Raw genomic sequence first — 23790 nt, 5'->3', positions numbered from 1 at the left:
TATTCTTTGGATCAAGAACAAACTTCTTACCATGGCCAATAAGAACTCTAACTGTAAGTGCTGGTTTGCTCACATCTGCCCCAGCTCACTTTGTTGCCAAGCCTAATTATTAATTGAGTCTTTCATTCTAGTTTGCACGGTGAATTTTGTGGCCATTCTATCTAAACTGCCTTGTATTGTCTGGCTCCAAAGGACCTCTCCAGCATCTCCCTATCCTCGAAACCCTCTTATACCTGTTTTCTCATCCACTCCTGTATTCCTTGGTCACCTGTTCATATCTAGCTCTCTTGCAATAAAGAATCTTTGCCCATATTTTTTATTTTAATGCCTCCAATGTTCTTCCTTTCCCCCTCACCTTCTTACCTCCTATAAACCTTCAAACCTTTCCCCAGAGAAGTTTCCCTCCTCTACATCACTTAGTCAGATTTCCTCATTATATGGATTTGGAACACCCTTCATTCTTGTCACAACAGATACGCTTTTATATTTGTCTAAATGTTTGTGTGATAAACATATCCACTGAATAAATGAATAATAAAAATAAAGGAATGAATGACTGAAAGTAATAGGTCCTATTATTGGTTTGAGTGATGAAACTATTTTTTCAGATAAGGACCTTGTTTCTCTTAAGTTCCCATAGGGTAAGTTTATTTGTTATCTTTTATTTTCTAGAACCTTGGTGAGAGAGTTTAGGAGATCTCCGCATCCTGTTTTTCTCATACTTCCAAATACCCTTGAGACTTTTAGTGATGTTCTTACAATCCGAAAGTCAGAATGGATATGTTATTTTGCTTCTCTAAGAAGCTGCACCATAGAATTATACCTCAAAATGTCCAGATTTCCCTTCCTTATGATTATAATAATTTCTCATACCCATGATCGCTATAGTATTAAAGAGTTATCCCCATAAAGTTAAAACTAATTGCAGAGCATATTATCCCTTTGGATAGTAGACCAATAAGTAAGACAGGTTACTTAAAAATTCTTATCAAAGATACCAAAAGAAGATAAATGGATAGTAGTTGACTCTATCTTGCTTCTTTGCCATTTTTATCATCAGCATAAGAAAGTTATCTTCCATGGTCACTATCCTTCTATATGACCTATAATCTTCTTTCCATTCTCTTTTCTTTAAACCTCAATCCAAAGTTCAACATGATGTCTCAACATTTATGTTCCTAGATTTTCACAGGGGAATATATACCAGATATGTATATATGTATATATGTGTGTGTGTATGTGTATGTCTTTGCACTTTGTCTTAGATACTTCTTCTGGGGGAAAAAAAAAACACATGCTTCTTACTGGCAAATTCTATGAACTATTTGAATAAGAAGTAACATCAACTCTATACAATCTCTTCTAAAAATAGAAGCAAAGGAAATATTTCCTAATTCATTTAGGAGGCTAGCATTATCTTAATACCAAAGCAGGATACATACTTCGTAAGACATTAAAATTAAAGACCAATATCTCTCATAAACACAGATGCGAAATTCTTCAACAAAATATCAGCAAATCAAATCCAGCAACATATAAAAAGAATTATACACCATAACCAAGTGGGATTTATTCCAGGTATGCAATGCTGCCTTAATGCTTGAAAATCAATTAATTTAATTTATCACATCAATAGTCTAAGAAGATAAATCAAATGACTATTTTAACAGATACAAAGCATTAGCAAAATCTAGTACCCATTCATGATAAAAACTCTCAGCAAACTAGGAATAAAAGTGAAATTCTTCAATTTTATTAAAAATCATCTATAAAGGGGCAATTGGATGGCTCAGATGGTTAAGCATCTACCTTTGGCTCAAGTCACGATCCCAGGGTCCTGGGATTGAGCCCCGTACTGGGCTCCCTGCTTAGTGGAAAGCCTGTTTCTCCTCTCCCACTCCCCCTTCTTGTGTTCCCTCTTTCACTGTGTCTTTATCTGTCAAATAAATAAATAAAATATTTAAAAATATATGTATAAAAGCCTAGAGCTAAAATCAAACTTAATGATGAAAAACTAGGGATCTCCTCCCTAACAATGAAAACAAGAAGAGGATGTTCCCTCTCACCACTCCTATGCAACTTCATACCAAAAGTCCTCGATAGTATAGTAAAGCATGAAAAGGATATAAAAGGTATGCAGATCAGAAAGAAAGAAATAAAAACTGTCCTTGGTTGTAGGTGACATAATTACCTATGTAACAAATTCTAAAGAACTGACCAAAAAACTGCCTGGATCTACTAAGCAATAATAGCAAAGTTGCAGGATACAAAATTACAAAAATTAACCACTTTCCTATGTACCAGCAACAAACAACTGGAATTTGAAATTGAACACACAACACTATTACATCAGCACTAAAAAATTAAGTAAACAGATATAAATCTAATAATATCTACATGAGGAAAACTATAATATTCTGATAAAGAAACAAAAGAACCAAATAAATGGAGAAAGATTCCATGTTCATGAGTAAGAACTCTCAATATTTTTATGATATCAATTCCTCTAAACTTTATCTGTAGATTTAATTCAATCTCAATAAAAATATAAGAAAGTTATTTTGAGACATGTACAAGCTGATTCTAAAGTATATATAAAAAAGTAAAAAAACTAAAATAGTTAACACAGTAATGAAAAAGAAAGTTGTAGGATGCACATTACCTGATTTCAGATCTTACTATAAAAGTGGTATAGTGTAGGTGAAAAAATTCACACATACATCAATGGAACAGAGTAGATAACCCAGGTGTGCATAAATACAGGCAACTGTTCTTTGACAAAGGAGTAAAGGTAATTTAATGGAGAAAGAAGTCGTTCAACAAATGGTGCTGTACAAGCTGGAAACCAATATGAAATTAATCAATCCATCAATCAAGAACCTACATTCAGGGACGCCTGGGTGGCTCAGTTGGTTAAGCAGCTGCCTTCGGCTCAGGTCATGATCCCAGCATCCTGGGATCGAGTCCCACATCGGGCTCCTTGCTCCGCAGGGAGCCTGCTTCTCCCTCTGACTCTGCCTGCCACTCTGCCTGTGCTCGCTCTTGCTCTCTCTCTCTCTCTGACAAATAAATAAATAAAATCTTAAAAAAAAAAAAAAGAACCTACATTCAAACTTTACACCTTTCAGAAAAATTAAGTCAATGTGATGATAGAGTTAAATGTAAATGGCAAAACTATAAGATATCTAGAAGAGAACATACAAAAAATAAAGGCAACTTTGCATTTGGTAATGAGTTTTTAGATATAACACCAAAAGCATAATCCATGAAAGAAAAATTGATTAGTTAGACTTTATTAAGATTAAAAAATTTTTCTCTGTGAAAGGCACTGTTAAGTGCATAAAAACACAAACTACAGATGGAGAGAATATTTTTTTCAGAACAAGTACCTGTAAAGGATTTATATCCAAAATTTACAAATGATTATCCAAGCTCAACAAGAACAAAACCAAAAATCCAATTAAAATACAGGTAAAAGTTCTTAATAAACTACTCATCAACAAAAATATACAAATTCCAAATAAGTGTATAACATGCTCATCATCATTAACATTAGGAAACTACAAATTAAAACAATAAGATGCCACTATTAGAATGGCTACAATCCAAAAAACCTGACATCGCCAAATGCTGGTGAAGATGTAGAACAACAGGAGATCTCATTCACTGCTGCTGGGGATGCAAAATGCGACAGCCACTTTAGAGGATATTTTGGCAGTTTCTTACATACCTAACCATATGCTTACTATACAATCCAGCATCTATAATACTAGGTGTTTATCCAAATGATTTGAAAACATATATCCATGCAAAAACCTAAGCAAATGTTCAAGCAATTTTTTCATATTTCCCCAAAACTAGAATCTACCAAGATGTCCATTATTCAGCTAAAAAAAGAAATGAGGTAGGAAGCTACAAAAAGATACAGACCAACCTTTAATGCATATTGGTAGTGAAAGAAGCCAGTCTGAGAAAGCTATGTAATGTATGATCCCAGCCACATGATACTCTGGATAAAAATAAAAAGATCAGTGGCTTCCAAGGACTAAGAAAGTAGGAGGGATAAAAAGGTGAAAGATGGGGGGATTTTATGGCAGTGAAGATTATTTTGTATGATACTGTATGCTGAACATACATTTGTCAAAATCCACATAACTATATAACACGAAAATTAAACTATGGTCTTTAGTTAATAATAACATATCATATGGGTTTGTTACTTGTAACAAATATGACACATTGATGCAAGGTGTTAAGAGGGGAAACTGTGTTGGGGTTTGGGAAGGGGTATACAGGAACTCCCCATACTTTATGTGCAAGTTTTCTGTATACTTAAAAATATGGCTCTAAAAATGAAGTCTTATTAAAAAATGTATGGTTCGATATTGTCTATTCCCACCAAACCTCAATGGTATTACAATAAATTTCTGCCTCCTCACAGTAAAGAAAATACTTTGCTTGTTCTCTATATGTTCTGTATGGTTATACTATGCAGCTGAAGACATGAATATTGTTTCTAATAATTTTCCTTCTTAATCTTATTCCTTCAGTTAATATTTTTTCTTATTTATTTTTTTTAAAGATTTTATTTATTTATTTGGCAGACGGAGATCACAAGTAGGCAGAGAAGCAGGCAGAGAGAGAGGAGGAAGTAGGCTCCCTGCTGAGCAGAGAGCCCGATGCAGGGCTCAATTCCAGGACCTTGGGATCATGACCTGAGCTGAAGGGAGAGGTTTTAACCCACTGAGCCACCCAGGCACCCCCCCTTTTTTTTACTTTTTTTAAAACTAAGGCTTCACCCCCCTTTTTAAAGATTTATTTATTTGAGAGAGAGAGAGTGTGTAAGTGGGGAGAGGGACAGTGGGATAGAGAGAATCCTGAGGCAGACTCCCTGCTGAGCATGGAGTCCAACATGGGGCTTGATCCCAGGACCCAGAGATCATGACCTGAGCTGAAATCCAGAGTCAGACCCTTAACCAACTGAGCCATCCAGGTGCCCCTCCTTCAATTAATATTTATGGGGTACCGGTTCATAAGTAAGTTACTATACTACTTGTCATGAATTTCCTGGCACAGACTACAGTCCATTGTCCTTTCCTGTAGTGCAGGGGCTGCTCTTAAGAATTGGCCATTTTGGGGCGCCTGGGTGGCTCAGTGGGTTAAGTCGCTGCCTTTGGCTCGGGTCATGATCTCGGGGTCCTGGGATCGAGTCCCGCATCGGGCTCTTTGCTCAGCAGGGAGCCTGCTTCCATCTCTCTCTCTCTCTCTCTCTGCCTGCCTCTCCATTTACTTGTGATCTCTCTCTATCAAATAAATAAATAAATAAAATCTTTAAATTCTCTTGGAAAAAAAAAAAGAATTGGCCATTTTGCACTACTGTACATATAAGACCCTTAGCAATTCCATACTGCATGCTGTGAAGAAACAGATCTTTATTCTTTATTCATAAACACTGAATTACTTAGCTTGATAATTTTTTGGAAGAATTGAAAAATATAATTGCTTTACTCATTTCCTGATCCAAATGAGTTTAGCTCTATGACCACAAAAATTGTGTAATTTACTGATTAAATCTCCTCTAAATATTATTCATTATCATCTTGTGATATAAGGTCTTATTTGCCACATATACTATAAATCTATTCAAAGTACATTTTAAACTATTAACAAAACTGCTGCTTTAACATAAAGTAATATTTATATTCCTTTCTTTAATGTAGAGAAACAGTAATATCTTTGGATTGTTATGAAACAGGTAAAGGATATTTTTTGGCCCAAGATCTGAAAATTTCACATCATGATCCCTCCCCCTTCTTTTTTTTTCTCTTAACTAATCTCAATGACTACATTTTGAAGGAACATTATGGCTCTGCATGTCTATGAAACTTCCATTAGCAAGTTACATTTCTTTCAGATAAATTTTTTTTAAGCTCTTCACCCAAAAGCATATATTTTAAAATTGATCACTTGTGAATTGTGCTATCAAGATTTGCAACATCTTGATGTCACATGCATTCACAAAGTGTTTTAAATGGCCATGTTAATTTTTAATTAAGGAAAATAAGATATTATATAGAAGTATGATATATATATATATTTATCAGTAAGTACTAATATAGACATCAAAACTCTATATGGAACAGAAAATTAAAATAATGACACAATAAGATACAATCCATATATAGCTATTTAATACTTTTTCTTCTAACTTTTGTGATTTCTGAATAACTGACTAGGTAAATTCTCAAGATCTTTCTCTTTATTCTAATTTCATGAATTTAGTCTTTTACTCACTAAACAATATTTACTGAAGCCCTACAATGTATAAAACACTTACTAAATGGTGATTTTTGTGCTCTAGAATCTCATGTTCTTGAAGAATGAGAGATAAAGAAGATAATCAAATATTTACTCTAATTGTTGACCACACAACAGACTTATGAGCACAGATGAATAGAACAAGGGAGATGTGCAATAACTATTAATGAATTAGAAATGGTCACCACATTATTTTGCTCTTTCCCTCAGGCATGTTGATGAATAGAATAATAGAATCCAGGAGCCCTATGGTTCTCTAGTTAAGTACTTCTGAATGGATGCCAGTTCTATGTTACCTGCTCCCAGTCTACCCATGATACTCTTAACTCCAGCCATTCTAACCACTTTCAGTTCTTTCAGTAGAACCACGGTCTCATCCCTCTAGAACTCTGTACATATAATATCCTCCTCCTGGAACTCCTTCACTCCCTTCCCTAATCTGCATTGCAAATGACAACTTAACCTTAAAGATTCAGTTTAAAATACCTGTTGATGGAAATAATTTATTGTGCACCTAGGTAGTAAGTTTACAGAAATGAATAAAACATGGTCCCATGGGGATCTCACTTCCTTCCTTCCTTCCTTTCTTTTCTTTTTTTAAAAATATTTTTGTTTATTTGACAGACAGAGATCACAAGTAGGCAGAGAGGCAGGCAGAGAGAGAGAGAGAGGAAGCAGGGTCCCAGCCAAGCTGAGTCCAATGCGGGGCTTGATCCCAGGACCTTGGGGTCATGACCTGAGCTGAAGGCAGAGGCTTTAACCCACTGAGCCACCCAGGTGCCCTGGGATCTCACTTTCTATAGAGTAAAATATAATTGGAATAAAACATCACCTTTCCATATGCTTATTCCCTAATTATATGCAATAATTATAAAGCTCTATGTTCTTTGAATTTGCCTGCAGGAATAAGCTTGGGTCCTTTCAGTTGATTTTACAATTAACTTAATATTTATTGAATGCTAACTTTGATTCAAGCATTTGCAGGAGAAAAGCACATTAGGAATATTATAGTCCTCCAAAATAAATGACCATACTATGAATTTCATATTGGGTTTATATTTTGATATTAAGGTAGACTGTCAGTTTGTTCTCTTGCATACAACAGTAATTTTTCTAAGACAACACCTGTATTATACTGGCCTAACTGGAATATTGATCTTTGGAGATTTTGTTGAATGAATAAAATGAGTAATTCTAAATTATCTTCCGAAGTTTGATTCATTACTAGATACCTAATAGGAATTAATTCTGAACAAAGCCTAGTACTGCAAATACAAAAGACACAGGAGAAATTGCAAAAAAAAAAAACCCAAAAAACAAACAAAAAAAAACCATTTTATATATTATGCCTATGGAAAATATACATAATTGTGCGTGTGTATTTATATGTATATATATATGTACATACATATATATATACATAAATGTGTGTGTATTTGTATGTGTGTATATATATGTACAGACATATATATATACACATAAATGGTCAAGTAAGATTATATTGTGCTGAGAAGAAAAATGAGTAGAATTTAGAAACAAGTGGAGAGGAGATAGGAAGGGCATTTTAGAAGCAGACAGAAAGAGAAGACAGGTGAGAAGTAATGGATAAGACACTCTGAGAATAGTGACTTTGTTTTCCTTAAGACTGAAGCATGAGATCTGTTTTAGACAGCGGAAGGAAGAAATCAGAAAGGTCAGAGAGAGCTAGGACCATGAACAGCATGCATAATTTAGATGCTGCTTTGTGTAAGCAACAGGAAAGCATCAGATGCTTTTGACAAGGGAAGTCACATGTTAATAACATTGTTTTAAGAAGATTGGTTTTAGTGCAATGTATAAAGTAGATTGGAATGAAAGGGACGACAGACAGAGAATCCAATGAGATGATTTCTATTGCTCAAACATAAAGGAAAAACCATCTGAACTATTACTGAGCTAAAATATATATATAACTAGCAAAGGGTAATCATCACTGGGTATAATTGAAAAATACAATTTAGGGAGCTAATTTCCAACTTTTTCTTTTTTGCTAATATTGCATTTGAAAAAATATTGGTTATGATAAAATCAGTTGAAACCATTTCCATAGTCTTGAAAAGCTTTTTGAATGTATTAAATATATTTACATTTAAACAAAAATATCTAATAATTTGAAATATCTTTGGAAGTTGTAGAATAAGACTACCCAACTTCAAGACTTACTATAAAGCTACAGTAATCAAGACAGTGTGGTATTGGCCAAAGAACAGTCAGATAGATCAGTGGAACAGAACAGAGTCTAGAAATAGACACACACATATATAGTCAACTGATCTTTGACAAAGGGCAAAGGAAATACAATGGAGCAAAGAAATTCTCTTCAACAAGTGGTGCTGGAACAACTGGACATCTGCATGCAAAAAAAAAAAATCTAGACACATACTTTATACCCACTACAAAAGTTAACTCAAAATAGATCATAAACCCAAATTCAAAACACAAATCCATGAAGCTAGTATAAGATAACATAAAAGAAAACCTAGATAACCTTGAGTATGGTGATGCCTTATTAGATATTAGAGCAAAGACACAAGTCATGAAAGAAAAATTGGTAAGTTGAATCCTATTAACATCAAAAACTTCTCCTCTGTGATGGACAATATCAAGAGAATTAGAACACAAGCTACAGACTGGGAGAAAGTATTTGTGAGAGACACATTTGATAATGGAGTATTATGCATTATATGTAAAGAACTCTTAAAACTCGACATAAAAAACCCCAAACAACCCAACTTAAAAATGGGCCAAAGACTTTATCACACACCTCACCAAAGAAGGTATACACATGTCAAGTAAGCATTTGAAAAGGTGTATTGTGCACCATGTCATTAGGGAAATGCAAACTAAAACTGCAATGAGATACCACTACATTTCTTTTAAAATGGCCCAAATCCAGAACACTGATAGCATCATATGCTGATGAGGGTATAGAGCAACAGGAACTGTCATTCACAATTGGTGAGAGTACAAACTGGCACAGACATTTAGGAAGACAGGTAATTTCTTACAAAACTAAACATACCCTTGCCATAAGATCCAGCAATCATGCTCCTGGGTGTCTACCCCCAAAGATCTGAAAAACTTATTTCCACAGTAAAACCTGTACCCATATGTTTATAGCAGCTTTGTTCACAATTACCAAAACGTGGAAGCAACCAAGACATCCTTTAGCAGGTGAATGGGTAAATAAGCTGTGGTATATCCAAACAGTAGAATATTACTCAATGCTTTAAAAAAATGAGCTATCAAGTCATGAAAAGACATGGATAAACTTCACATGCATTTCACTAAGTAAAGAAGCAAGTATGAAAAGACTACATACTCTATGATTCCAATTATATAGCATTTGAAAAAGTCTAAACTAGGAGACTAGGTTTCCAGGGGTAGGAGAGAGAGATGAATAGGAAGAGCACTGAAGAGTTTTTAGTGAAGGGAAAATACTCTGTATCATTAGATGCACGCATGTCATTGTTGTTCTTTCTAAATTCATAGAAGGTATAACACCAAGAGTGAATCAATCCCAAGGTAAACTATGGACTTTTGGTGAATTTGATGGGTCAATGTAGGTTCACCCTAGATAAAAATATGTACCATTCTAGTGGGTGAAATTGACAATCAGGAAGGCTATGCATGAGTGAGGGCAGGAGGTGTAGGAGAAATCTCTGCACCTTCTCAAATTCTGTCATAAACCTAATACTGTTTAAAAAACAGGTTTTTTTTAAAGACTACATACTGGGTGATTTTATTTATATATAATATCCAAAAAAAGGCACGATTATAGACACAGAAAGCAAATCACTGGTTGCTGGAGACTGGGGGTGGGAGCAGGAGTTGAATGCAAAGGGACTTGAGGGGTATTTTGGGAGAAATGGGAGAGTTCTAAACCTGGAATGTGGTTATGATTGCAAATTCTACAATTTTTCAAAGAAATTATTGAAATGTATACTTATAATGAAATTTTATGACATGTTTGTTATATCTTAAAAACAGGTGGAAAATATATTGTACATGTGAGATAGGTAAAAGTATTATGCTCATTCTGCCTATGCTATCACAAGTATAACAAAGATAGCTATGGTGGAACAGAATAATAATACAGAAAATAGAATCAATATAGGTCACCTGATCATCTCTGCTTAGTTAAACCACTTCATAACTCCAAACCATTAAAGTTTACTGAAAAATAATCCATTGACCTTTAAAATATTTTCTAGATATGTCTCCTGAGGTAAGGGAAATAAAAGCAAAAAATAAATTATTGGGACTACATCAGAATAAAAAGTTCTGCATAGAGAAAGAAACAATCAACAAAACTAAAAGACAATCTACTGAATGGGAGATGGTATTTGCAAATGACATATCTAATAAAGGTTAGTATCCAAAATCTATAAAAAAAATACAATTCAACACCCCAAAACCATATAATCTAATTTAAAAATGGGCAAAGTTATGAACAGACATTTCTCCAAAGAAGACATACAGATGGCCAACAGACACATGGAAAGATGCTCAGCTTTAGGGAAATGCAGATCAAAACTCCAATGAGATATTACTTCACACCTGTCAGAATGGCTAAAATTACCAACACAGGAAACAACAGGTATTGATGAGGATGCAGAGAAAAGGGAAATCTCTTTCACTGTTGGGAATGCAAACTGGTGCAGTCACTCTGGAAAACAGTATAAAGGTCCCCCCAAAAAGTTAAAAATAAGGGGTGCTTGGGTGGCTCAGTTGGGTAAGCATCCAACTTCTGTTTCAGCTCAGGTCATGATCTCTGGGTTGTAAGAGGGAACCCCATGTCAGGCTCCACACTCACCGTAGGGTCTGCTTGAGATTCTCTCTCTTTTACTCTCCCCCTGTCTCTGCCCCTCTCCCCACCTGTGTGCATGTGTGCTCTCTCTCTCTAAAATAAATAAATAAAATCTTTTTAAAAAGTTAAAAATTGAACTACCCTATGATCCAGCAATTGCACTTCTAAGTATGTACCCAAAGGTGACAAAAATACTGATTCAGAGAGACACATGAATCCTGATATTTATGGCAGCATTATCAACAATAGCCAAGTTAGGGAAAGAGCCCAAATGTCCACTGACAGAAGAATGGATGAAGAAGATGGGGGGGGGGGTGGTCTATGTATACAACAGGGTATTACTCAGCCATCAAAAAGAATTAAATCTTGGAATTTGCAAAGATGTGGATGGAGCTAGAGAACATTATGCTAAGTGAAATGAGTCAGTCAGAGAAAGTCAAAAACCATATGACCTCACCCTTTTATGGAATTTATGGGGGAAACAAAAAGAGGCAAACCAGGAAAAAGACTCCTAACTACAGAAAAAACTAAGGGTTACTGGAGGGGAGATGGGTGGAGGATAGGATAGGTGATGGGGATTAAAAAGGCACTTGTTGTGATGAGCACCAGGTATTATGAGGAAGTGCTGAATCACTATATTTTACAGCTGAAATTAATATATACACTGTATGTTGACTGGAATTTAATAAAAACTTGAAAAAAAAAACTACAGTGAGCTATTACCTTACACCTGTCAGAATGGCTAAAATCAAAAACACAAGAAACAACAGGTATTGGTGAGGATGTGGAGGAAAAGGAACCCTCGTGCACTGTTGGTGAGAATACAAATCACTGTAGCCACCGTAGAAGACAGTACAGAGGTTTCTCAAAAAGTTAAACACATGGGGTGTCTGGGTGGCTCAGTGGGTTAAAGCCTCTGCCTTCAGCTCAGGTCATGATCTCAGGGTCCTGGGATCAAGCCCCACATCGGGCCCTCTGCTCAGTGGGGAGTCTGCTTCTCCCTCTCTCTGCTTGCCTCTCTGTCTACTTGTGATCTCTCTCTGTCAAATGAATAAATAAAATCTTTAAAAAAAAGAAAGTTGAACACAGAGCTACCCTATGATCCAGCAATCACACTCCTGGGTATTTGCCCAAAGAACACAAAACACTAATCCAAAAGGATATACGTAGCCCTATGTTTGTTTATTGCAGCATGATTTACAATAGCTGAATTACGGAAGCAGCCCAAGTATCCACTGATAGATAAATGTATAAAGAAGAAATGGAACACATACAGACACACACACACACACACACACACATGCTTCAGCCATAAGAAAAATTGAAATTTTGCTATTTGCAATAGCAAGGAGGGAGGGAGAGACTATTATGCAAAGTGAAATTAGTCAGAGAAGGACAAATACCATATGATTTTACTCACATGTGGAATTTAAGAAACAAAACAAACAAAGAAAAAAAAAAGAGAGAGGCAAACCAAGAAATGGACTCTTAACTACAGAGAACAAACTGATGGTTACCAGATGGGAAGGGTGGGGGGTAAGGATAAAATAGGTGACAGGGATCAAGAGTACACTTATTATCAAGAGCACTGAGTAATGTACAGAATTGTTGATCACTATACTTTATGCCCCAAACTAATATAACATTGTATGTTCACTTTACTAGAATTAAGGTTAAAAAAACCTAATGAGAGTGGGCTATAAAAATACATTAATAACAGTCTCTGAAAAACAAATAAAGGGGTGCCTGGGTGGCTGAGTCAGTTAAGTGTCCAACTCTTGATTTCAGTTCAGGTCATGATCTCAGGGTCCTAAGATCGAGTCCCTCATCAGGCTCCACACTCAGCGCAGAGTCTGCTTGAAATTCTCTCTCTCCCTCTGCCCATGCTCATGTGCTCTCTTTCTCTCTCTCTCTCAAATAAATAAATAAAATCTTAAAGAAAAAAGAAAAACAAATAGAAATATCATCCTAAATTTCAGTTTCTATTTACTTTTGTTTCTTGTTTTATTGGTCTTCACTTTGCAGACTATTTTTCCAATGTTTAATTAAAAATGATGAAATATATTAATCAGATTCATAGAAGCAATAGTTCTCTGGCTTAAACAGTGAAAGATGACATAACAGAATTTTCCATCTTAAATTTTTTTCTCAATTCAGTGTAAGTTAAATTCACAAAACCAGTTACATACTTTTGCTTGATATATTACCTCGTCTGACTTGTCAGCCTGAAGTCAACAACAGATTCCTTAAATAAACCAATGCCTTCAATATCAATGACATCATCCACATCAGGCTCAGTAGCAACCAACGTTATGGGAAACTTCCAAATCCCATCTGTTATGCACTCTACTTTCAGTGTAATTTGAGTCCTTAAACAGAAAAAGAGATTACAAAGGATACTCCAGGAAAACAAGCAAAAAGAGAATACAATATAGCAGACCAATATCTAGGGTGAAAATGTAAGCAAACCTTGTGGTTTTAGTAAAAAATACTTGGACTTTTAATTCTTTTTTAATTTTTTATTTATTTTTGTTTTTTAAAAGATTTTATTTATTCATTTGAGAGAGAGAGATACAGAGAGAACACAAGCAGTGGGAAAAGAAAGAGGGAGAGGGAGAAGCAGACTCCTTGCTTGGCTGGGAGCCCAGAGAGGGGCTCCATGTGGGGCTCCATCCCAGGACTGGGAGTACATGACCTGAGCTGAAGGCAGATGCTTAACCATCTAAGCCACCCAGGCACCCCCAGGACTTTGAATTCTTAACAAACAAACAAACAAACAAAAAAGCAGGGGACTGTGAATTACATTTTAGGAATAAATTTTAGGTCTTTGATTATGTTATCAATCTCCTTGTGAGATAATTATTTTGTAGCACATCTTAACTATGCCCTAGTTATTTACTAAGAACCAGTAAAATATGAAGAATTGACTGCAAATTTTCTGTAACCAGCACAGAATATCGTAGGTAACATTTAAGAATCCAAGGCTAGGTTGGCAAAGGGACCCAGGTGTTATACAGATAGGTCTGCATGGAAATTTTGTTCAAAAGGAAACATTGTGAGAAAGTTTTTTAAATTCTTATTTCATGTAGAAAAAATTATATTTCCTGGACACTTACAAAGCTCATAAAATTGACTTAAAGATTTTAAAAATAAAATTGTAATTTTAACTGAAATTAAAAGGCCACAAACACTTTACATAATAACTTATAATTAAGTGGCAGCTGAATTAATAAAGTGAGTCGAGATCGTCTTTCTAAGCATTTGGCTATGAAGGAGAGTGGAAACATAGGGCAGCAGGTGAAACTGAGGAATGATTACTTGTTTGTTTGCTTGCTTAGGGTGGAAGCAATGCAAACATGTAATGGTGTAACTGCAATATTGTATGTCAGATTGGAAAAAGAAATCCCAATCCTTTTACATAAAACTTTCAGAAAGAACAGCAGGTCAAGAGTTCCAGGAGAAAGTTGAGCTAAGATAATTATTATTTCTTAAGAAACCCTAAGACAAATGATATTGATCATTTATTTATTAAAAAATGTTTAGACCTGTGTTAAATTAGAATCATTAGGCTGATTCATGACCATAATACTAACTATTAATCTGTCAAATTTTTGTATTAGACCCTTGATTTTTACTGAAAGAAAAGGTCAAGACCTGTAGAAATAATCTTGTTTGTTTTTGTAAAAACCATCAGTTAGGGCCCTGATCATTATTTTTTTTATTATTACATACACTATTCTGTGAAAAGAGGAATGTGAAAAATCACCTTGTATTAACTGTTGTGAAATAATGTTATATTTTCTTTTCATCAAAACGAAAATTTTGGCTTTTTTTTTTTTTTACTTAGCCAAACAGGAAGAAAATAACTGAATTTAATACTTATTTTACTTATCTAGGTAAAGCTTGGTTTAGGTATAATTATTTTCTTGTTCTTTTTCATAATTTAGAGCTATTGGGTTCATTTTGGTTTTTCTCATTTAACTGCATGTCTTCCAGCAAACCATCCCAAATAAATAGGGAAGAAGGAATGACAAATGTAAATGAATATATACATATATACACAAAACAGAATTATTAAACTAGATCAAAATATCACATAGCACTCACAAAAATTTATGAATCATGCATACAAGTTATCCTAAATCAGTTTTGCAAACATTCACCAAGAAGCTCTAAATCCACAAAATGTTGAAGGGGTATAAATTCATACTGGTTGTGTTCATATTCACGAATGATAACATTCTCCCCTTCTGGTTGTTGCTCGTAATTTCCATATCACTAAATCAACATAACCCTAACCTAAATGTGAAAAAATAAGTACTATGAAACAAACACAAAAAGCTATCAAAACGGAAGAGAAGATAAATGTTTATAGTATTCTACCTTCTTGCAGCTTGGTTTTACTACTGTTTCCTGAAGATGACCCTGGTATCTTTTAGTTATTGAACTATATAGTCAGGGCACATGGCTACATCAAATACCTAGTTAAACTATAGAAAAGATTATAAGAACAGGTAATATTTCAGCTGTCTTTTCATTGCGAGGCTGTATTTTGTACTTTGTGTGTATTGTGGTACTGATCGGTATCTCTGTATTAAGACATAAAGAAAGCCCTATTTCAGACGTGACCTATCATACAGCATTTTTATGTGCTAAGTACCAGTTGCCTGAGAAGTAAATATAAACACACTGGATGAGGTTTCACAGAAGACATTCAATCACTATTCTCACAGATTCCAGTATGATCTTAAACCTGACCAAAGGATGTGCAATTATAGAGTTTTGGTGGTAAAATGGAAATGACAGCAACTACGAAGTAGACCACAGCTGAGGCATTTTTTATCATTTGAACTGGTTCTCTGAAGTAGTATCAAGAAACATGATGTTGGGGTGTCTGAGTGGCTCAATACAAGTGTCCGACTAGTGATTTTGGTTCAGGTCATGATCTTAAGGATCACAAGATTGAGCCCCGCACCAGACTCTGTGCTCAGTGGCAAGTCTGCTTGAGGATTCTGTCCCTCTGCCCAACCCCTGTCCTGACTTGCTCTCTCAAATAAATAAATTAGTTAAAAAGAAAAAAAAAGGAAACATCACGTTCTTAATGCACAGCACCAAGTCAGTAATATTTTTAAAAATTTTACAAAGTGCTCTGCTATTTTGTGAGTATCATACCCTAATGATCTCTGGGAGGTCACAATTTGTGAAGGATATCTTAGATTTCTAATCATTTTGACTATTTTTTCTCATCAGAACACTTTTCAGAGTTTGATAGCTAGAGATAATGTAGCCCAAAATATTGACTTCAACAGCATCACAAAGTAATACAATCCAAACATAAAAGATGGAAAGAAAAATCAACATTATTTTGTTTAATAGAGTAATAATATGTAGTTTCAAAAAGTAATATTATTTAAAGAAAAGAGATTTACCTCAATGGTTTCTTCGGTGCAAATACCACATTGAAGAACAATGTTATCGTTTCAGTTTCGACATGATAAGACTTTTTCATGATGTATAAAGCTACACAGGATTCTAAGCTAGACTTCATAACTTCGGATTCAAATTGAATTTCATATTCAAATTCACGTTTCACAGGCGTATCTATGAAAATAAAGATTGAAATGATTTCAACTTAACTAAACATATATAGACTGAGAATCAATTATGTGTCAACACTAATCATGCACAGGTATTTAAAGGGAAGGAGAGGGTTTATGTCATATACCTTTGTGTTCATAATACCTAGTGCATTACTATGTATATAATAGTACTCAGTTATGCTTTTGTTAAAAGGTAAATAGACAAGTGAATAAAAAAATAAATGAAGAAGACAACTCCCACTACCTTAAATCTTTAAAATTCAGATTTATGAAGCAAGAAATAGCCAGATGGAAATTAACATTCCATATTTACCATAAAATATAAATAAAACAGCCTAGTCTTTAGTCTTTTATAAATATATTAAAAGTTTATAGACTTGTAATTTATAAAGAAAGATTTGAATTAAGTTTAAATAATATTAAAACAGCATCCCAATTAATTTGAGCACAATTTTCAAGGTCTGGTATATTTTAATAAAAGAGAGAGTTCTTCATGTTTTAGTCTAGGGTTTTAGAGACAACCTAGTTAACCATACTTTCTTAACCAGTAGGTTGCCAGAGGAAAGTTATAGCAGGGTTCTGGCATGTACAAGAGAAGCACAAACATCTAACTCTCCACATACATGTAAGAAGCCCAAATGCCAAATTGAGAATTTGTTGCATATGGATCATAGAAAAGATGTCAGGAAACCATAACTTGACCTGGTCCACAGCTGAGGTAATTTCTAAAGTTTGTCTCTACTGTATAACGGTAAACGTGATCCTTGGATTCACAGAACTGATAGCCACCTTTCTTAAAGCAATCCAAACAGAAAACAGACCACCTTTAAGAAGTAGTTGATTATAATGTATGCTGTAGAACTCTAAAAAACAGCATGGCTGTAACAAGCCCAAGTCACATTTAATGATTATCCAGCAAACCTTATTCATGTAAAACAACTGGTTGACCCACACCTTTACAAGTTCCCTTTTTTTCTTTTTCCACATGTGAAAGTGTATTTCTGATCTCCTGAATTGCTGATTTTTATCCTGTTGGCAAAATCGGCAATCATTGTACCTATCAATAACCTGTCTTTGCTATAGCAAAATCAATGTGTCTACATATAACGTGTCTATTTGTTCTGGGAATGAGATATGGAAATGGTCCATAGGAAGCCATAATCCATACAAAGAAAGAGCATTTAAGAATTTTAGAGTGGTTAATGGGAGATAAAATTTCCATTGCATTCAAATAACATAATATTTTTAAAGCAAATACTGTATGTAGTTGAGCTCCACATCTGTTTCTTCTTAATTACTAAAGTCTTTATGGGAATTCTTGTGTCAGAATGAAGACAAGAAATGAGAAGCTAAATTTAGTTTCAGAAGCATTGAACCCCCCTGTGGAGAATCTGTTACTATGGATGTTATAATTGTAATCATAAGAAGATCCACTGGTACAAAATAGAGACATGATTATCAGCTAAAGGACAGGAGGTGAGATAAGTAGAAACAATATGAATATATTTTTCAAACTACACATATCCCCCTTGCCTGTAGCTGGAAAATATTGCTCTGAGCCCATAAAGGAGAGGGAAAGAAGAAAGCTGAACAAAATCACAATAAAATGACATTCAGTATTATATCTTAAAAATAATCTGTTAGAGTCTCTGCATTTTATTTGGAAAGTCATATTACCAAGTGGGAAACATGGCTTTTGTTATACTCTTAATTTGGAGAGAAACTATGCAGTATTGGGGTGGATAAGCACTAAGTCAGTGAGGCCAGGATAAATTAATTATGTGATCGTTAGATAAAATTAATCTCTCATGACAAACATAGCTCATAATTCTAAAAGAATGCCTGCACACTTCTAAAAAAGAGTATCTAAGTAAATGTAGTTTCCCTTCATATACATACAATTTCAAAGTTACAAGTCAACAGTCCTCAAGACTACCGTAAAAAATTTTTCAACACTGAGGGAAAATCCTACTGTTTTTAAGCAAACCCTTAAAAAGGCACTTACATTCATGAAACTAACAGGATAAATATATATTTGACTTCAATTGTGTTTTACCAGTATGTAAAAAGTTTTCCTTGAAATGACCAGTGATTCAAGGTTAGAAATAAAGAAAGTGCCTCCTAGACATCATGAGAGCAGCATGGGGGAGCTTTCCAGGGCGGAAACCACCTTCATGCATTTGAGAAAGAACTTACACGGATGAAGCAGAGGAAGTGGCAAGAATTTGTCAAAAGATGTAAAGTAGGCAAAGTAGGTAAGACTATACAGGTCATGGTGAGGAATTGGGACTTTTTAAGAATAACGGGAGACCACTGAATGTTTTAAATATGTCAGTAACATGCTCTTTTAATGGCAAGTTGAGCAAAAGGGGATTAGAAGAGAACTTAAAGAAGTTTCTACGGTAGTTTAGGCCAGGTGGTGTCTTGACCAAGGGTGAGAGGAAGATGTAGATTAAAATCAAATAATGTCCTGCTCTGTATAAAGTGGGAGATATGTGAGCAGGCATGACTGGCAATTAGAATCACCAGCTTATCACTTCTGTCCTGTATTCATACCCTTTACATATATACAAAATACCTAATCAAACAGGTTTCAGAGAATTTCATAGTATGATATCTATATCTATCTATATCCATATCCATATCTATCTATTGTGTCACCAAAGAATAGTGGTGATAATCATTTGGGTATGGCAGCAGAGTCATTTATTGAACAGAAGGGGCATATCTCCCATCCAGACAGTGTCCCTGCATAATTATCATTCAACCTAATGCCTGTATCATAGTGACAATAAATCACGCATGGGAGCTACGTTGGCCAGTGGTTCGTTACTAAGGTGAATTTTCTCAGGCCAATGACTGAATTTTATTCAATGTGGAAGAATATCAGTCATTTTTAAAAAAAAAGGTAGAACACCTGACTACATATGATAATCAAAAAGTACTGAATTATAACAAACTAATTTACAAAATATACTTTGAAATTATTTACTATTATATCATATACATTTTAATCTGTAAAACACATGTCAAGGCAAACACAGCAAAAAGGTCTCAATTATAGAGAAATGACTATCAAAGAATAATTAACATTGTTATTCATGTTCTTTCCCTAAATTTCTGCAGTTCTCCCTTCACTAACAGTCATGCGCATTTGTTAGAATATCATAATCACATACGGAATGAATGGAATGCTGGAGACAAATCTGATATAGACGAAGACGGCAAACTATTCCAGGGAAACAGGGAAGGCTGGATAAACTCACTAGAGCTATTTTCTTTGAACAGGTAATGAAGAATGAAGCACTCTTACTATTTTTTTTTTTAATAAAGTTGCAAACCTTAAAAAAATAAAAAATAAATAAATAAAGCTGCAAACTTTCTGAAAGGGCATTTCACTGACATGTTTTTACTGCAGTTTTATAAGGTCATTTAACAGAACAGACATTTTGATTAATTTAAAATAACTGCATGTTCTTCTGCTATGACTATAAGTACAGTAAACTACAAAATGAAAAATTAAAGGAAGAAAGTGGCCTCACATCTGGTGCTCTTTTTACACATTTTATTTGAAACAAGATACCAAAAAGAAAAGATAAAGGGATTTCTTGTAACATGAATATTTGATTTGAACTTTTAGCAATTAGATTAAATTCCAATTTCAGTCTCCATCCAATATTCAGGCACCACATTTTTGTACTTTCTTTTTCATAGAACATTCTTTTGTGTATTAATGAGAAAACCCACTGAATGACATTGAGAGGACCATGTTTCCATTATAAAACATCATTTGTCAGTGACTGAAGATGGGCATCCTAATACATCACTGTCACAAAATACCCAACTAGAGCTTTGAATGTCAATAAGGTCTAACACTCATGGAACACATCCTGAGAACCATACGCTTTCTAAGGATTCCATGCATTTACACGTTTAATCCTCAGAAATATCCTATGAAGTAGATACCATTATTATCTCCATGTTACAGTTGAAGAAACTAAGTATATAGAGAGGTAAAGTAATTTTCTCAAGGCCCTAAAAAGATCAAGTGAAAGGACCCTAGGTTTCTGGGTTTATACTGCACAACCTAGGATATGAGGCTGGTCACGTGGCACAACTGCTGAGAAGATACCATTCGCAGCAGCCTCCGGAAACGTGCAGGATATAACCGGCACAATGGTGTGGTGGCCCTCAAGGCAGAGTCCTTGGTCACTAAAACATTTAGATCTGGGTCAGAAGAAGAGGACTCAACAGGAGAAATGGAAGAGAAACAAGCAACGAGATCATAAATAATGAGACTAGTCATGAAAGATAAGAGCAGGAAGTCCATCAACTGGGTCAAAAGGTTAATGCTACGGACAGGCTGAGGGCTCCCTGAGGATACAAATCTGACCACAGGATTATGCATACTGGTTGAAGGCGGTCTTGTCCAGGGTGGTCTCGTTAGAACAGTTAAGATAGAAGCCTTAGCAGGGTGAGTTGAGCAAAGAAAGTAAAGTGAACAAAAGCAGAGGAAAGGGTCAAATCTGGAGGCCAAGGTAGGATCATGGAAGGACCAATGACAGGTTTTTTAGGAGCTGTTTGTGACTACAGACCAAACAGGGCAGGAGAATTTACATATGACATGCAAACAACATACAGCAAGATGACGGAAAAGAGACCAGTGTGACAGGTAAATTAGCAAACCAGACACACAGAAAAGATAACAGATTAATCAATGAACAATGGCCTCAAGTTATAGAACATCTGGAAAATAAAAGGAAGAGGCATGAATCTGATACGCAGTTAAACAATAAAACTACTCCCATAGAAAAAGTCTCATAGAGATAGTCACTACACTAATCCCCAGGAAGGCACAAAGAATGCATAGACTAAAAGCTACATAGGGAGAAGTAAATACCATTATGGGGGAGATTATATCCACACAGAATACTTCGTAATCTTATAGAAGGGACATTGCAAAATACAGTCTAAATACCCTCATATAATATTATTCCAGTGTTGCAATACCAATTGATTTACATACTGCTGGTGCATGAATCTGACACACTGGACAGATGTTCTTTGAATTCCTTGACGACAGTCTGCGTGTCTTAGTCATTTTGCTATCTCTGGGGCTAAGCAAAATATCTGGCAGCAAAGATGCTCGCAAGATTGTTGTTGAATGAAAAGAATCGCAAGGTGATCAATCCTGGTTAACTCAATGGTGTGTGTGAGGAGTCAGGGTGGAAGCAGTCCAGAGAGGTCCTGGCATTATCACCGAATGAGGCTTGGTAAGGGTTTTTGGCCTCGGGGAAAGATGATGAAGATAAAGGGAGACTGACGGGAAGGGAGTGTTGGGATTGTGATCTCCTACTTAGCATGTTTACACAGGGGGGGCATACTCAAGAAAGGAAAAGGATAGGAGGGAAAAAACCTCAGCATCAATCTGCCTCCTCAATTATGACTTGCCATAAGGGGAAGGGGCCGCAACACGCCTGATCTGTGAACATGGGTGAAGGAATGAAATGTGAGCAGATGAGCAGACCTGTTTCTTTCCTAATGTCTTGAATCCAGAATGCGCACTTTCTCCTCTTCCTTCATGTGTACATTCTTTGTTCCTGCCAAGAGTCTAAAACTGGCTAGTCTGGGGTGAACGCACTTCATTTTAGTGGAAGGTACTAATAAGCCCAAATGAGTCCATACTACCAAATCACTTTTCAGTTCGCCTTTATAATTAATAGAGGTAGCCTTTTGATTCCCATCTGCCTTACTTCTAATCTGCTTCTCATTTGGTCATAAACCTAGATGAGGGAATGTAAGGGTTTAATTAGTGATCGCACCTAAAACCCCATCACAGTCCAAGCCAGGGAGTTTTTTAATTTCTACCATAATGGATTTAAGAGACTTTAATTTTCACCAAAATGGATTTAAGGGACCATAGGAAGGCAAAACTGGCAGGAACAACATGACTCTTTGAACACTATTTAACATGTTGGGTAAACTATAATTAAATTACACACACGGGGAAAGAGAGCTGGTTTGCCTTTGCATATGCTGAAAACTAAACTAGTATTCAGACTTTGTGGTCAGACGTGTCCCTAAAGAAATAGTTGAGAAGGGAATATGGGTAGGGAAAAGAATCAAGTTAATAGGTGCCTTTAAGGAGCCTAGTCAAAGGAGAGGTTAATGGATTTTTCAAATATTCAGGTACCATAAAGAAAGAGAAATACATTGAGTTTGGGAGGGGACTGAACAAATCTACTTCTATATAGGACATGCTTCAGAACAGAAACATTCACAAATTAAAATGTCTTTAGCCAAAAAGTAGATAAACTTCTTGAGTTTGATAGCACTGAGCACAGAAAAGCTATTTTAGAGGGAATCACTGGAAGTCAGAAGCCTGCAAACCTTCCAAATTGTTCTTTTCAATATTATTGTTATTTCTCATCATAAAAAGTAATGAAGCAGTGAATTATGAGCCATATCAAAAGGTGTATTTTCAAGAGCTATTTTCTTAACATGTTTTTCAAACCTCCCAAAATACTACTGGCAGATTCCTTTTAGACCCTGCTTATCTAGAAGGAAGTGGACTTTTTTTCTGGTAATACATTCAATCAATTTCTATTATCACAATTATAATTTCTTTAGCTTGCAACCTAACAAAGGTATAAGAAAATTAATGTAGCAAGAACATATTAAAATGGTTCCTATATATGAGCTTTTTTAAAAAATCTTCCTTTACAATGTCACAGAAACATCATTTTCCCTTCAACAGGATAGATTTCAAATAGAAATCAAGGTTTGAACACTCAGTTATTACAACTCACTTAAGCACAGCAGGATGACACACAAAACAATTATTTCATTTCAGAAAGGTACTGGACATTTAGTGGGGAACATTTACTGTAAGTTGGCTGCTTATGAAAATACGTTCCATTTCAATAAAAAGTGCTTACATTTATTTATCACTGGAAATTGACAGTTGTATTATACATTTGAACTCTGAGGTTAATCTACACTGATATTTTTATCTGTGATCTG

At 35.1% G+C, this 23790-nt stretch overlaps 1 protein-coding gene across 1 annotated transcript in view; it reads right to left on the bottom strand.

Annotated features, from left to right (window-relative positions):
- The window catches only part of CFAP47 (cilia and flagella associated protein 47), a 521025-nt gene that overhangs the window by 31580 nt on the left and 465655 nt on the right, over nt 1-23790 (bottom strand). Inside the window, exons 61-62 of the mRNA XM_032330937.1 lie at nt 16597-16768; nt 13375-13536 (exon numbers count right to left, since the gene is read on the bottom strand). Coding sequence (XP_032186828.1) covers nt 13375-13536; nt 16597-16768 — 334 coding nt within the window. The remainder of the gene's footprint in view (nt 1-13374; nt 13537-16596; nt 16769-23790) is intronic.

This window comes from Mustela erminea, chromosome X (genome assembly GCF_009829155.1).
Source record: "Mustela erminea isolate mMusErm1 chromosome X, mMusErm1.Pri, whole genome shotgun sequence".
Taxonomy (NCBI): Eukaryota; Metazoa; Chordata; class Mammalia; order Carnivora; family Mustelidae; genus Mustela; species Mustela erminea.
Note: the sequence above shows the minus strand (reverse complement) of the source record. Positions and strands in the feature narration are given on the sequence as shown.